Genomic DNA, 17,619 nt, shown 5'->3' on the forward strand with positions numbered 1-17,619 from the left:
AATAAAATAAAATAAAATAAAATAAAATAAAATAAAATAAAATAAAATAAAATAAATAAAACTCAGGNAATAAATAAAACTCAGGCCTGATCACACCAGCACTCCTCACCATCTACCCAGGAAGTCCAAGCTCCTTAGTGCGCCCACCAGACCTGTCGTGAGCTGATTCATCTGACTGCCTTGCTCATCGTAGCTTCATGAATGCAAGTGTTTGGTTCATCACAAACCCCTTCAAGAGCCATCCTCGGCCCCTGACCATTCCTGGATGCTGCTACAGAGAGGGCCTGGCTGCCAAGGAATCCAGAGCCTGCCCTTTGGTCACCCCAGAACATCCTCAGGGCTTGGAGCTAAGACCCTGGCAGAGCAGTCAGCTGTGCCTCCTGGGACCAGCAGAGGGCGCCGCGGCACCGAATGACATCAAAAGGCCGAGCCTCCGCAGGCCACTCCGCAGGCCACACTCCCGACGGGGGTAGGGGGCTGCATCTCTGAACTCCGCGCGGGGCCTGAAGGCAAGACCTTTGTCGCAAGCTTAGCATCGTGCTTTCAAACTTCCTTTTTACTGCATCCCAATTTGAAATACATTTTACCTTGCAACCGAGTTCACGTATGAATTTATTATGGGCTTGTAATGTTAACCTACCAAAATCTGACTGATGAAATTTCATAATGAGGGGCGCCTGGGTGGCACAGTCGTTAAACGTCTGCCTTCGGCTCAGGGCGTGATCCCGGCATTCTGGGATCAAGCCCCACATCAGGCTTCTCCACTGGGAACCTGCTTCTTCCTCTCCCACTCCCCCTACTTGTGTTCCCTCTCTTGCTGGCTGTCTCTGTCAAATAAATAAATAAAATCTTAAAAAAAAAATTTCATAATGAAATAAATTTTCAAAAAATACAAAATAGTTTAACAAAATTAAATTTAGCTAGTTAAAGTGAACTTTTGGTCTTTGTACCTTCAGCAAATTGTTTTAAATAATTTTGCATTTATATGACTGAAGCCTTTTCAGATTTTTAGTTACTGAACACATGAAATTTACCAGATCAGTATATCTTATTTTTCTTGTTGTATGATTAATTTTTTGGAATTTTGAAACATTCTTTAAAATGTAGGTAACATAAAAAATTATGAAAATTTGACTGTGTAAAATCATAAAGACCTACAGCCTCAAGATGAAACATTCAATTTTCATAAGTTGTTTACTTTCTGGGGAACAGGGTGTATAAAAATTAAATAAAATTCAAAAGATATCTAATTCACAAATCATTCACAGCTGTGGGGACAAAACTCTGTCATCAACATGTTAAAAGATAAAACTGAGACATATTAAAAATTTTTAAGAATTTGAGCAGCAATCAATTCCAATCAAGCAGCATCCAATCTAGTAGATAGAAAGGAGCTCTGAGGAGCTGTGCGGACTTTAATAGGCAGAAGGGAGCGGAAACAAGGAAGTCCTACTTGGCAAAAAATCAGGTTGATTATTGCTTATTGCAAGGTTACTTTCCCTTAGGTGATGGCAGAGGTGTGTCAGGCAGATTACCTAGCTAGTGCTGATCAGGTAACTCCTGAATGACCTGCTTTTTTTTTTTTTTTTTTTTTTTAACTGCTGGTTTCAGATTCCATTTCAGGGAAAGCTAAAACTGTAACTGAGCCTCAGTTTGGTGACATGGAGCTTAGCATGAATGACTCATTTTGGTACTGGTGTCTTGTTTTGTAGCAGACATAATAACAATTATATTTGGATTCAGGCTCCAAATAATTCTCTTCCTTAGTTTAAATGTCTTGTTTGCATGGAAGAGTTATCACCAGGAGCAGGAAACAAACTGTGAGGACACCTTGCAAGGTGAATGGAGATTGCCAAAGTGTCTACAAATGCAGAATAAGAAACAATGATTTTGTGAGCTTGGTTACAACAGGAGCTAGTTAGAGAATGATGCAGTTAACTATTGAAGGCAAATGCCTCACACAGTGACAGAATCAGTCTCTTACCTAGCTTGTGTGAAAGATGTTACACTGAGACCAGTGGAGCAAAAAGAAAAGGTTCCACTCTCAAATAATAACTACTAATAGAATATTAAGTTAAAATTTTCATTTCAGATTGATAGAAATGCATAAGTAACTGTGCAGTTATTACAGCAGTTGAGATCCCTGAAGAGAAATTCTACAAGACATCTACTGGGGATGAATATTCATGAGCAAATAAATGCTTTAAAATAAATAAGATATTCTAGAAGCACTGAAAGAGTTTGTGTCCTGGTAATGGGGCTGCAGAAATAGAAAGGTGTCATGGCTTTATGTCAAGTTGTTTCTGAAAGCACGGAGATTCAGTTACTTTGGGTGATTATCGAATTCACAGGGAAGATCTAGGGTGTAAAATCTTGCTGGGACATCTGAATTCCACACCACATGATGTTAAAACATCAGTGTGTCTTAAAAAACCCAACTGCTCCCATCCAATCCATTTTCAGCTCAAGTCATGAGAGCAGAATAGTCCAGCTGAATCGTTAAAAAAAAAAAAAGAGCTTTACCATAATATATTATTCTCCCTTACTATGTTTAATGGATTCTGATGTATGTTCTATTCTTTTTTTTTTTCCCCAACTGATTTTTATGACTTAGTATGGTTCTCAACCCACAGTTGATAAGGCATTGTCCTAGAATCAGAGCTGGGAGAAAACAGATCATTGGCAGTTGGGTCTGGAGGGCACAAGGCCCTTCTGGTCTTCTCCAGGGCCTAGTCCCACAGAGAGAGCTGAGCTTGGGACTAACAGAAAAGAGTCCTTTTGGCCCATCCTGCCCCTAACCATGTTTGGACCCCACAAGCACTTCCTATGTTAAATGGAGGAGTAACTCCTACCCTTCTATTTCTGTTGTTGCTATAAGAATTAACTTATAAATTAAAGAAAGACTTTGGGGGTGGGGCACACAGCTCTGTGGAAGTGTATCATGAGAAACACTCAGCAAAGACCATCTGTGTCCCCAGTCCTGTTCCTGGCACCACCTCTCTGCCTCATGGCCCTGTGGGTCAGGCCCAGAGCTACAGTCACTCATTGGGCCCAGTTAAAAGGTACACAAAGAGCCAGAGTTAGGAACAGACTGAGTCCCACAGGTCTGTTTCTAAGTCAATTGTTCAGAGCCACAAATGCTCACATAACCCATACTGTGGCTGCTTAGGCTTCTTTACAGAATGGCAGCTGTGTTCGAGAACAAGCAACCCAACCTCCCAAAGAATGGAAGAACAGTCAAAGTTGCTAATCTTTAAAGGCTTGGACCCAGAACTGGCAATACTTCATTTCTGTCATAATTCTACTGATCTATCACAGAACCTGCATTGATTCAAGAGGAATGCACATAAATGCCATCTCTCAATGAGAAAAATGTCAAGGAATTTGCCTTTATTTTTAATCTATTATAGTCTGCCTTATTTCTAGTCCTCACTTATGCAAAACACACTTACGCCCACCCAAGGGCTCCCAAAATCTCATCCAGTTAAGGCATCGGCTTGATGTCCAGGACCTCATCATATGAATCAGGTAAACTCTGGCCTGCAGGCCAGGTCTGGCCTGCCCACACATTTACACATTGTGTTTGACTGCCTTTGTGCTCCAATGGCACAGTTGGCTAGTAATGACAGAAACTAGATGGCCTGTTAAACGGAAAAGATTTACTATCTAGTCCTCTACAGAAAAAGTTGCCCATCGCTGATCTAAATCATGTCCAGGTATAGATATGGTTTTTTGGATGAAGTTTCTCCCAATCTGAAGACCTGTGAACCAAAGCGGTAAGTTATCTATCCACACATACCCAACATGCAGTGGTGAACAGGCAGAGAGAGACAACAAGAGATTTCCTATTCAGAAGGAGAGGTTCCAGACATATACAGCAGTCCCTGGTTCATAGCATTTCACAAGTCCTGCTGGGACCACATCACCAATTTGATTAGGGACCTGCCCTGCTCCCTGGGAGCAGGCTCTACCCTGGAGCCATCAGCCCCACCCTCTGAGCCACCCTTCTTTTTCCCTTTAGAGTAGCCCGTGTCTGCAGTGGGGACTTCTCTTAGCCTGCTTCCAGCCCATGGAAAGCTGGATGTCCGTGTTTGTTTCCTATCACTGCTGTAGAAAAAAATCACCACAAACTTTATAATGCAAACAACTCAAATACGGTCCTCCAGTTCTGGAAGTCAGAGGTTGGAAATGGGTCTCACTGGGCCAAAATCAAGATGTTGGCAGGCTCTTTCTGGAGGCTCTAAGGGAGAATTGCTTCCTTGCCTTTTCCAGCTTCTAGGAGGCACCTGTATTCCACATCTCCCCTTCATCTTCAAAGACAGCAATGGCTAATTGAATCTTTTTCAAACACTGCATCACTCTCACTCTGACCCTCCTGATGTCCGCTTTCATTTCTAATGTCCCTTGTAAATACCCTGGCCCACCTGGATAATCCAGAATCATCACCCTACCTCAAGATCCTTAACCAAAACACATCTGCAAGGCCCTTTTGCCATGTAAGTTAACATAGTCACAAGTTCTGGTGTTAGGATGTACACATCTTTTGGGGCCATTATTTTTATTATATATAATATATATTATTATATATAGTAATATTACAATATATATTTATATCACATATAAATACATTTAATACACAAATAAATATATATTATATATTTCATATATTAAAATATATTTATATATCTTATTACATTATAGATGTATACTATATAATTATATTATATATTTTATTATATTATTTTATATAATATATATTTATGTATTAAAATATATTTATATATTTTATATTTATATAAAATATATTTTATACAAATACATTGAAATATAAATATATTTATAAAATATATATATTTAGATAACATGTTATATGTTAAGGCCTCCATTTTTTATTTCTCTGTCCCTTTCAGTCCAAGCTACTACAATTCCTTTAAAAATGTTTTGCATTCGGGGCACCTGGGTGGCTCAGTTGGTTGGGTGTCTGCCTTCAGCTCAGGTCACGATCCCAGAGTCCTGGGATGGAGCCCTACATCAGGCTCCCTGCTCATCAGGGAGTCTGCTACTCCATCTCTCTCTCCTTCTGCCCCTCCCCCCTGCCCTCTCTTGTGCTCTCTCTCTCTCACTCTCATATAAATAAATAAAATCTTCTTTTATTTTTATTTTTTTTAAAGATTTTATTTATTTATTTGACAGAGATAAAGACAGCCAGCGAGAGAGGGAGCACAAGCAGGGGGAGTGGGAGAGGAAGAAGCAGGCTCACAGCGGAGGAGCCTGATGTGGGGCTCGATCCCAGAACGCCGGGATCACGCCCTGAGCCGTAGGCAGACGCTTAACCGCTGTGCCACCCAGGCTCCCCAATAAAATCTTTTTTTAAAAATGTTTTGCATTTTCAATGTATAGCCAATTCCATTAGGGGAAAAACACACCTACATTTCTTTTCAAGACAGCCCACTCTACCTTGTGTCACCGGTGAGGCTTCTGTTTTTTTCAAGGATCTACTAGGCCTGCCCTAAATCCCTCTGAGGTCTTCCAGTTTCCCACATTACTTCAGGCAACACTTTTTCTAAACTTCTCACCCCTACATAACACACATCATTTTTGTCAGTAGTGCTTTCCTCACTCTCCTAGCCCTCACTAACAGTCTTCCCAAAGCCTTCCAACTTCCATCTGCCATCCAAACCCAAAGCAACAGCACACGTTGTAATCTTTAGTCACTGGAGCACTTCACTGCTGATACCAAATTCTGTTCCAATGATCTATGACTGCATCACAAACCACCCCAAAATTTAGTGGCTTATTTTACTCATAATTCTGCAATATGGGTAGGGCTCAGCTGAAATGGTTGACTCTGTTTCATATGGCTGAAGGATGCATTTCCAGGAGGCCACTCACTTGACTGGCATGTTGGTGCTGGCTGTCAGCTAGGAGCTCAGCCGGGCTGTCAGTGGGGCCCCAATTCCTTTCCATGTGGACCTCTTCACAAGGCTGCTTGTAATTTCTCACAATGTGATGACTGGTGCGCAAGAATACATATTTCAGGAGCATGACATAAAAACTACCAGTCCTGGGGCGCCTGGGTGGCACACTCGTTGGGCGTCTGCCTTCGGCTCAGGGTGTGATCCCAGCGTTCTGGGATCGAGACCCACATCAGGCTCTTCTGCTGGGAGCCTGCTTCTTCCTCTCCCACTCCCCCTGCTTGTGTTCCCTCTCTCACTGGCTGTCTCTCTCTCTGTCAAATAAATAAATAAAATCTTGAAAAAAAAATACCAGTCCTCTTTTATTAAAAAGACAAGAGATAACAACTGTTGGTGTGAATCTGGAGAAAAGGGAACCCTTGTACACAGCTGCTAGGAAGGTAAAATGGCACAGCCTTTATGGAAAACAGTATGGAGGTCCCTCAAAAAACTAAAAAGGGAACTACCATATGATCCAGCAATCCCATTCCTGGGTATACACCTGAAGGAACTGAAACCAGTATCTTGAAGAGATATCTGCACATCCATGTTCATTGTAGCATTATTCACAATAGCCAATGTACGGAAACAACCTTAGTGCCTATCAATGAGTGAATGAATTAAGATGTGGTATACTTACATAACTGAATATTACTCAGCCATGAGAAAGAAGGAAAAGTTGCCATCCACAACAACATGGATGAACATTGAGGCCATTATGCTGAGATAAGTCAGACAGGGAAAGACAAATACTGTATAATACCTCTTATATGTAGAATCTTAAAAAAAATGAACTTGCAAAAACAGAGAGTAGAACACTTACCAGAGGCTGGGAGGTGGGGAAACTAGGGAGATGTTATTTAAGGGTACAAATTTGCAAATAGTAGATAAACAAGTTCTAGAGATCTAATGCACAACATAATGATTATAATCAACAATACTGTATCATAAACTTTGAAGTTGCTAACAGACTAGATCCTAACTGTTCCCAACACAAAAAAAATAAATTATAACTGTGTGATATGATAAAGGTATGTTAGCTAAATACTGTAGTAGTCATATTGCAATATATAAATGTATCAAACCAATATATTGTACATTTATGCAATGTTATATGTCAATTATATATCAATTTTTTTTCAAGTTGCCAGTTCTTAAGACCTGGATGTGTCTGGGAGTGGCACAATTCTACTGCATTCTGTTAAATACTGGTTAAGCAATCACAGAGCCCACCCAGAGTCAAGAGAGGGAACACTGACCACCCTTGTCAAGGAGAAGAATGTCAAAGAAGTTGCACCGTATTTATTCTGCCCTACCAGTGAGTTATTGACAAACTGTTTGTTGCTTTCATTATTTCACATCTATCCACTCCCATTTTATTTTTCTTTTCCAATGAGGCAATGGTCTCAGTGTTATATAAGACACAACATACGGGGCACCTGGGTGGCTCAGTCGGTTAAGCATCTGCCTTCAACTCAGGTCATGATCCCAGGGTCCTGGGATTAAGCCCCACATCAGGCTCCCTGCTCAGGGGGGAACCTACTTCTCCCTCTCCCTCTCCTTCTGCCTCTCCCCCCTGCTTGTGCCCTCTCTTGTGCTCTGCTCTCTCACTCTCGAATAAATAAATAAAATCTTTAAAAAAAAAAAAAAAAAGACACAACATAGCTCCCGACATCCATTCAGAGCCGCAAGCATGGTATATCCCTAGCCCAGGTATGTGATTCTCACCCCCAGTTTCTGGAACACCCTCCTGGGCTGTGGACACCATAGACTTTGGCCCTTCTCAACCCTCTGGCCTAGCCCAAAACTGACTTCCTTAACAGTGGACCTTCATGGATGGGGAGATGTGACAGCTCTCACTGGCTTGGCCCAGCTGTCTTCTCACTAGGAGGACCTCCTCCCTTAAGGCTTTTCGAACTTTTCCAAATTTTATCCCTAAGACCTACTCTGATCCACCTGCTCCAAGGTACAAGAACAGCCATTTTCTGCCAGGAGGGATTTCCCTAGAAATCAATGGGTTGTCAGTGATCTAGGGGGAAAGAGAATGGAGCTTGAGAAAATACATACCTTGATGCATGTGGTAGGTATGATAGGTCACTCATATGTCACTTGGTATGTCTGATATGCCACTGATATGTCACTCGCTCCCTCTAGTCCAGGGGGCTGGACTAATTTTGCAGGCAAATAGAGAATTTTAGGAAAGTACTTTTGGAAACCACTGCTTTGAGCCTTCTTTGCTTGTTGGATACAGATCTCAGAAGACTGAATATAGAATTTTTTTAGGTGGCTCTGTGGATATCACCTGAGTGGATACCCTCTGAAGATCTCTTGTGAATTTCATTAGCCTTGCGAGCCAATTCTTTTTTTTTTTACCTTTTTTTAAGATTTTATTTATTTATTTGAGAGAGAGAGACAGAGCGAGAGAGAGGCAGACTCCCCACTGAGAATGAAGCCTGACACGGGTCTCGATCCCCAGGACCCTGAGATCATGACCTGAGCCAAAGGCAGACACTTAACTGACTGAGCCACCCAGGCACCCCCTTGTGAGCCAATTCTGTCTGTAACTGGATGTCAAGTCACCTGCATGTCTCCAACTGCTCCAGGCTATTGGAGTCATTCTTTTTGCAATGTTTAAGTAGGAATTCACTTAATTCCCTATTTAACATATGGTGGAAACTCAATTTCCCTTATACCTATCCCCTAACACTTCAGGGGTACCTCTTATAGTCCCTGATTTCTTATATATGTTGATCTCTCTCATGGCTCACATATTTCAGTTTTTTTCCTATGTTTGTCCCAAACTGACAGAGAACTTTGGTTTCACCCCAACACACCCCCCACCAAAAGCAAAACAAAACAAAAAACCCACTCTCACAAAGCAGTTGTTACCAGACCAGTAGTTCTCAAACTTGGCTTTAGAAACACCTGGAAGACTTTTAAATACCCTGATGCCAAGTGTACTCCCTAGATCAATTAAATAAGAGTTTCAGTATTTTTTTTAACTCCTTTGGGTGTTTCAGTGTCAGCAGTGCTTGAGAGTCTCTCAGCTAGCACGCACTCCTCAAATACCTGTGCATAAGGGTCGTCTGGGGATCCTGTTAAAATGCAGAGTCTGATTCTGGGTCTGCCATGGGGTCCCAGATTCATTTCTTTTTTTTTTTTTTAAGATTTTTTATTTAATTATTTGACAGAGATAGACAGCCGGCAAGAGAGGGAACAGAAGCAGGGGGAGTGGGAGAGGAAGAAGCAGGCTCGCAGGGGAGGAGCCTGATGTGGGGCTCGATCCCGGAACGCTGGGATCACGCCCTGAGCCAAAGGCAGACGCGCAATGACTGCGCTACCCAGGCGCCCCCAGATTCATTTCTAACAAGCTCTCAAATGATGCTGCTGATCCCCAGATTGCGACTTGACCACCAAGGAGCCAGCACACATGGGGGATGATGACAGCCCAACAATTTCTGCCCTTCTTGGTTGACACCTATCAGTGATATTGCTCTCAGGAACTTCTCAAAGACCACCTTACTCCTCTAGTCCCAACTCCCAGGCCTTCCTTTCCTCTCATTTCCCTCATCTCCTCTCTATTCTCAGACCCCATGCCTCATCCTTCCCTTCCTGCTTGTGAAAGCATCAGAGTGTTCCTTCCTTTTTTTTTTTTTAACACTTTATTTATTTATTGGGGGGGCAGTGCACAGTGAGGAGGGGCTGAGGGAAAGGGAGAGGGAATCTCAAGCAGACTCCACTCGGAGCCCAACATGGGGCTTGACCTCAGGACCCTGAGACCATGACCTGAGAGTGGGATGCTTAACCAACTGCCCCCAGAGTGCTCCTTCTTTATCAGGCAGATAGATCTGCTATGGTCTCCTAGCACATCTCAGTCCCACTCGATGAGATTTCATCCCACACCTAAATGCACTGTCAAAAGGATATACTAATCCCAAGACAGTGCTCTGCCCAAGAACCATCACCTCCAACTTCTAAGTCACAGGTTCCCAAACTCTCTCAACTCACTGTGCCCTTAGTGTCTCAGAAATTTCTTCACAGAGCCTCTAAGATAGGAGCGCCTGTCAGTTCTGTTTATTAAATAGTCAGGTTGAAACAACTTAATGATAGTGGTTTTTATGGGTCTGACAGATATCTGTGTTTCCCTTGAAAATTTAAAACATCCCATGGCACCTCTGTGAGTGTGGTGAGGTACCCAAGGGCTCCCTGGTTCACACTTTGGGAACTGTGATTCTAAACTAATAATTGGGATAAATATGACCTCCAAATATCCTAGCAAAGTAAGAAAACCTTGTAGCAAGGACTCTATCTGATCAAAATGGGGGCTGAAGTTGATGGGAGAGAAAAGGATTTCTGGGTACTCCTTTCCTACCAGTCCCAACTAGATCTGGCACAAATGCCAACACTTAACTCTCTGCAGTAGCTAAGAGATTAAATTTCTAGATTCATCTCCCCGTGGGATTTCCAAAGCACTTGGAGTTAGAACAGTAGAAGAAAAAAACAAGGACAGGAAAGTAGTTCTCCTCATACAAACTTGTAAACATGACTCATCTTGTATCAGAAAATCTAGGAGGGGAGCTTAACTATTATCAGATACGGTATTGCCTGATGGTGCAAACTATTTCCAATTAGGAGCCCAATCCTATTGCACAATGACTCTTTTTTTTTTAAATTTATTTATTAGACAGAGATAGAGACAGCCAGCGAGAGAGGGAACACAAGCAGGGGGAGTGGGAGAGGAAGAAGCAAGCCAGCAAGAGAGGGAACACAAGCAGGGCTCGATCCCATAACGCCGGGATCACACCCTGAGCTGAAGGCAGACGCTTAACCGCTGTGCCACCCAGGCGCCCCTGCACAATGACTCTTCACCCTGGCCACACATTAAAATCACTTGGGAGCTTTCAAAAAATATCAATGCCTGGGCACTACCCCATATCAATTAAGTCAGTCACTGGGGATGGGACCCAGTTCTATAATTTTATTTTTTTTAAAGATTTTATTTATTTATTTATTTGACAGAGATAGACACAGCCAGCAAGAGAGGGAACACAAGCAGGGGGAGTAGGAGAGGAAGAAGCAGGCTCATAGCGGAGGAGCCTGATGTGGGGCTCGATCCCAGAACGCCGGGATCACACCCTGAGCCGAAGGCAGACACTTAACCGCTGTGCCACCCAGGCGCCCCCCAGTTCTATAATTTTAAAACTCCTCAGGTGATCCTAAGATCAGTGGGTAACACGGAAGAGCGTACCAACCATATCCCTGCTAAAGGTATCATGTTTATAGAGTCAGAAACAAGACTGTTGTGTTTGTTTATGTTTGTACATAATTATATAGTATAAATGCTAATCTATCACATCAATCACATTTTATATCTGTTGTTCTACATAGACTCAGTCATCAGTCCTGTATGTGGGCTCATACCCCACCCTCATGCAAAGCCCGAATTCAGCCACTGATGTTTGGTCATCCCTATCAGAGATGGCATAGGGACAAATTCCCTGTCTAGAATTGTCCCGCAACCCTATCCCCCATAAGCAGGGCTGATCAACTGAATCCCCAAACCCCCCATAGTCAAGCAGATCCCCGGCCACTGCTGCAGCTGGTCCTGCCCACTCAGGCTCCACGAGGGCAAGTACAACCTCTCTGCATTTTCCTCAAGACCTGCTATCTCCATCCCCTTCCTGACAGAAAGCTGCTGCTCTTGGGTGCTTCCTGCCTCATCCTGTCATCCTCACCCTTTCACTGTCCTCACCATCATCCCAAGTGGTGGCTAACACAGCAGAGATCTGTGCCACCTGGGTGTTGCTGATGCCATGGGCCCACCAGTGAGAGGGTGCAAAAGAGAGGGTTATCGATACTACTACTACTACTACTAATAATAATAATGAACTTCCATTAGATTTATCAACACAATAATAATGATGAACTTTCATTGGATGTTATCTGTACTACTACTAATATTAATAATTGACTTTCATTGAATCCCCTTATACTTCACATCAATCCTATGTAAGATAGCTTTTATTATCCCCATTTTACTGGTGGGCAAAATGAAATTTGAAGAAGCTTAGTAGCTTGTTCAGATTGTAAATTACCAACAGGGATTTGGCCCCAACTCAGTCTGACTCCAGAGTGGTGTGGTTAATTACTAAAGTTCCTCTATGAACGTATTAATGGGTTGGGGTGAAAAATTAATGAGAAGAGCACATATTGCCGGAGCCCAGTGGGTAAAGAAGAGATCCAAGGCTGGTGAACTGAGGCATGTTCATTGTTCGTAATCTCTGGTACTGTTTTTCAGGGGTAAAGATCAAATCTATAACCTTAGATACACATACTACTCAAGACCCAAACCAGAAAGTTCTGGTTCTAGAAGTCAGGGTCTTCAAAGTGGTTCCAGACAAAAGCACCACAACCCCAGGTGACTCTCCATCTTGCTTTATTTACCAGAAATGATTCTCATTCTCTCACTTCCCACCTGGCCTGTATAAAGCCCCTCTCCCAATGGGGCCTTCAGCTACTCTCTTCTCTGGAATGGGCAAAAGGCTGCCTCCTGGGGAACAGTCTGAAAGACCAGCTGGTGGTGGGCAACAGTGAAAGGAGATGGGCCCAAGCGAGTCCTGGATCTAAAAGTTTACCTGGAAGGGTTGGAAGGAAGAAGGAGCCAGAGGCATAGGGAGAGGGAAATTCCAAGAATCAAGATGTTCTTGGCTCCTGGGCCAACTCATGTATGAGAATTTGATGGCCTTGCTAAAGGAAATAGGGTGTTGTACCAGAAATGCAAAAGAAAAAAAGATCATTTTTCTACTACTAGAGCTGACTCAGTTTTCTGACTTTTTCCAGAGACCTTTTATACATCAACTTGACACTAAAGAAAAGCTAATTATCAAGAAAAATCATATTCTTTTTGGCTGTCTCTAAAGGAGAACTCTGTCCCTCCTGTGATAAAGTCAAAGAGCCAAAACATATTGCAATTGAAAGTAAGAGACTGGGAAAGAAATGTCCCCTGTCCTCCCAGTTCAGGGAAATGGGAAGCCCAAATACTAAGGCTGAAAACCCAAACTTTGGCAAAGACTGCCTGATCTTTCCTTCTTTCCTTCACAAAGTAGCCTGACTACCTAATAAATTCTCCTTTGTATTTCCAAAAAGAACATCAAAGAACCAAACTCGCTGAACAATGAAGATCCCTTCGCCTCCCTCAAGGAATAGGTTGGTTCCTATTTCACTTTGGAGTCAGCTGCAAATTCCAGGTACTTCATCTGTACCTCTAAATGCACAGACAAACTGTGGGAGTAAAGAAAGATCTAGGAAAAGAAAAAAAATTTTAAAAAAGAACCCTCAATTCAAATTTCAAAATACCAATGTGAATCTCAATACAGTAGGAGACTGAATCTGCAAATGGGAATGGCCAGACCATCTATGACAACAGAATTCTAACCCTCAGCTTCTGTAGCAATTGGCCCAGAATCAGGACATGTTCAATGATTGTCAGCTTTTCTATTTTTGTCTCCACTTCCAACTCAGGACCAACCAGAGAAAACCAACTATGCCCTTCAAAACAAGCACACAGGATGGCCCACCTCCAGCTTCCCACACCAACAACTCCGGTCAATACACACCTGAAGCCCTCCCCTTTTGCACCACACAGCTTACCCACTCCTCTGCCTGCCTTTGAATCACTGCCAAATGCAAGTGATGGTGGCTGACTCCTTTGCTAGAGCAAACTCCGAATAAATAGCGCCTGTTTGTTCTTATTTGAGTGTTCTTCATGATGAGGCCTTCTCTAAAGGCCTGATACAGAAGGGAAGCCATTTTAGATTTCTTTCTAAGTCAGCATGACTGTACATAAACTTTGTTTAAACCAAAAGCCTGATTTATGGTCCACCAGCACACATTGGAAACCTGCTTTGTAAATAAGTAGCCTGAAGGAAATCATCTTGTCCTTAAGATCTCGATCGATGCTCCTACTCCCTGCATTCCTTGACATTAAAATTTATGATTCCTGCTTATATCTTAATCTATTGTCTTTTGAGCTTTCACAAGTTGTAAAAAGGTATATAACCATAAAAACTGTTCATTCTCTGGAGCAATTTCTTCCTCCTGAAGAGCATGTTTCCCAGGCATCTAACTTGGGCTCAAATAAAATTCTCTTTCTTTCTTTTAGAGATTCTAAAAGGTTTATTCATTTTATGTCAACATTTGTGCTTATTTTTTCTTTTTTTAATTATTTATTTATTTGAGAGAGAGAGAGAGAGGGAGAGAGAGAGCACAAGCAGGGGGAGCAGCAGAGGGAGAGGGAAAAGCAGGCTCCCCACTGAGTAGGGAGCCCAATGCCATGTGGGGCTCTATCCCAGGACCCTGGGATCATGACCTGAGCTGAAGGCAGACACTTAACCGGCTGAGCCACCCAGGTGCCCAATATTTGTGTATTTCTATAGAGAATAGCAAATAAGAACATATCTTCTCCCTGTACCATGTTGTCTTCACTCTGCAAGCATATGGGCTTTGCCTTCAACATCATTTGTCCCTTTAAAGTGTATGTTGTTTGGGCTATAAAAAGTAGAGTATGGGGGAGGCTGGGTGGCTCAGGCAGTTAAGCGTCTGCCTTGAGCTCAGGTCATGATCCCAGGGTCCTGGGATCGAGCCTGGCATCAGGCTCCCTGCTCAGTGGGAGCCTGCTTCTCCCTCTCCCTCTGCTGCTCCCCCTGCTTTTGCACACGTGCTCTCTCTCTCTCAAATAAATAAAATCTTAAAAAAAAAAAAAGTAGAATGTGGTTAATTACAAAGTTCTAGGTGAAATAAATTTCTGGGAAGTGATGATCTCAGTGCCTGTGGGTTTGTTGCTTTCCTAAACATGCCCAACCTCACCTGGGTGCTTCTGTTTCTCAAGATACAGCCAGACAATACTGGTTATCTTCTCCAGGAGGATAGCCTGGACAATGCAAGCTCTGTAATAAGTGATGCATGTGGATGATGAATTCTAGGGAAGCTGACCCAGCTGCAGGTACATTGAGAGAGGTTCAGTGGTGTCCAGGATCCAAGGGGTATGGCAAGGCACTGTCCATGAGTCCCCAGTGGAGGAGGATGGGGCAGCAGCTGTGAACAGGTGGGAGGAACCAGTAACAAAGAATTGGGAGAAGCTGCTTCTGGGAAGCCTGAAGGCAGGCAGCAGTGCACTCGTGACTTATTTGGGTTTAGGTCCAAAGCAAAGCAAGGTCCAGATACTAAAGTGCTGTGGGGGTGGTGTCCAGGAAGGCAATCAGAATGGGACCCAAGAGTCAGGTACAAATTTGGGGGCAGGGGATGGTGGAGGCTAGTATCAGTTTGATTTCTAGGTTGCATATAACAGATTCAATGCTTAAAGTCTAGGTGAGCCTCACCCACTCAGAAATTGTCATCTGCACTGGGAAAGCCTAGTAAAAATTTGGGGTCTGGTAGTCAGTGCCTCCTTTTGCTCTGTTGTTGGTCTTTCCCCTTGTATCCTTTAGAAAGGTAAACCCTGTTTGTGTCATCTTAAGACTAAAGCCAACAGTTTACTGAAACACTATGCCTTTCTTTTATAATTCAGTGAGCCATACAATTACTTTCTAATTGAAAATCTTGATACTTACAAAATTAGCTTACTCACTTGATTTATCTGCTGATCTAGAGTCCAAAACAACATGACTAATATCTAAAATTGAAGTGATTTGATGAAGAGCAAGACTGAACAATTCAGTTGTCTTTTTCTTTGACTACAACCCAAAGAGAATATATAATCAAAATTATTTTGTGGTTGCAATGTTTTCAAGAATTCTCCATTTTATATGATTATGTAAGTACTTAACTAGTATTTAGTGTGTTTTGTTTGCATTTATTTTCATTTTGGCAGCTCTAACAACCGACAGTTCTTGTTTGGCAGTGGCATTTAGCCACTGATGTGTGTTGTAAGAGGTCCCTCAACTTCATTATGCTGCCTTGAGATAATTCAGAATGGGCTCAGATGAGATCATAAATATCCTTAGTCTGACACTGGCTGGCAGATTGACTGGCTCTAACTCTGAAGGGACCATGCCTGATACATTGGAATAAATACACTTGTATATTTATTCTTGAAGGACCATGCTTGATAAAGACGTAGGGCCCCAATCTTATCTACTATGGAAGCTGCCACTTTGCAGCTTTCAAGGCCCATACATAAGCAGTTGGCTCTCCCGGTCCTGCAAAGTTCCAAAAAAAAAAAAAGGGATTTGCAGTGAACTTAGATTGCAGGCTGCAGACAAGCCCCCTTCCTTAGCAAAGCAGTGTTTCCTTCCATCTTTGCTTGCCACCTGGAGAGAGCTGGTCTGACTGAGTCCATCTTTCTCTTGAAGGATTTTGCTGACTGAGCCAGGAAGTAGTTAGCACACATCAACATTATGAAATTTGCCTTTCCTTTTCTCTCCCCTGCAGCCTTTGGTAATATGTGGGCTGTGACCACAGTTTTCAGAAAGTGGATCAGGGGCCAGGATCTGCTTTGGGGGTGTGTAAAGAATAAAGCAGTTTCTCTTCCCAAATTTCCAAGGAAGAACTATAGGCTGTCTTATGCTGTGGATGTGCCCAATGCCCATTTTTATTCATTGCCCTTCCAACAACACTTGTTTTACTTTTCAGGTCAGAAAATGGGTTTCATGCATGTCAGGAGACAGAGTGGAAGAGGGATGAATGGCAGGAGCTCCCTGTGCCTTTACAACACTGTCCCTTCCCTTTGTGTCCCCATAAGAAAGGAGGGGCCCAAAGGCATATCAATGGGGTATCAGGGTACCACAGCTTGGGGTGTGGTAAACCATCCCTGCCATATAAGGAAATGCAGGTGGCTCCATGCTGTTCACAGCTCTCCCTTTTTTTCACCTTTGCTTTTTTCTATATCAATAAAGGAAACTCATCAGGACCACTCAAAGACAGACAGCAGAGCCTAGACTGACCTTATCTAGAACCTAGACAGACCTTGAGCCAACCAACACCCACTTTTTCTTGTGATCTTGCTCAAGTGTCTCTTCCCTCAAAGAAGCCTTCTGATTTCCTGTTGGGTTACAACCCACCCCCGTCATGAACTGGGCACTGCTTCTCCACTTACACTTGTTGGCTTGATTCATGTCTGTCTCCCCACCAGACCATGAGCTCCTTGAGGACAGTCTGCATCTGAGTCCACTCAGCCTTTCATCCTTGTCATCTAACACAGAGCCTGGCACAAGCACTTCTGTAATGAATGAGTCAACTGGCAGTGGATTTACCAGGCCAACCCACACTGTGCAAGCTCAGTCACTGTCTTCTGCTGGGCACCTTGCTGCTGGGAACAGTGCACAATCACCAGACGCACCATGCAGTGGGATTTCTCCATGGTTCAGGCTCATGTCACCCAGGACATCATGTCACGCAGGACATCCCTAGTGGCACATGTTTCAGCCTAGATTGAACACTACTAACAAGTTGGCTGCTGGTACCCAATCACTCAGAAATGGCTCTCAATCCCAAAGGCACATTATTGTTTTCTAAGGAGATATATGGGGAGGGAGCAGTGTTTTTCAAAGTGTAGACCAGAAAGAAATACTTGAACCAGAATTACTTAGGGCTTTTTAACAAGGCAGCTAGATCCCTGAGTTATATCTCAGAATGCCTAAATCAGAATCTCAGGGTGTGCTACCCTGAG

General features: G+C 42.9%; 1 protein-coding gene across 1 annotated transcript in view; it reads right to left on the minus strand.

Annotated features, from left to right (window-relative positions):
• The window catches only part of LOC100483962 (interleukin 36 gamma), a 41,249-nt gene extending 24,037 nt beyond the window's left edge, over positions 1-17,212 (minus strand). The window contains exon 1 of the mRNA XM_034659516.1: positions 17,047-17,212. Coding sequence (XP_034515407.1) covers positions 17,047-17,065 — 19 coding nt within the window. The 5' untranslated portion in view covers positions 17,066-17,212. The remainder of the gene's footprint in view (positions 1-17,046) is intronic.
• Between the last annotated feature and the right edge of the window lie 407 nt (positions 17,213-17,619).

The sequence above is a fragment of the Ailuropoda melanoleuca genome, chromosome 4 (genome assembly GCF_002007445.2).
Source record: "Ailuropoda melanoleuca isolate Jingjing chromosome 4, ASM200744v2, whole genome shotgun sequence".
In the NCBI taxonomy this organism is placed as follows: Eukaryota; Metazoa; Chordata; class Mammalia; order Carnivora; family Ursidae; genus Ailuropoda; species Ailuropoda melanoleuca.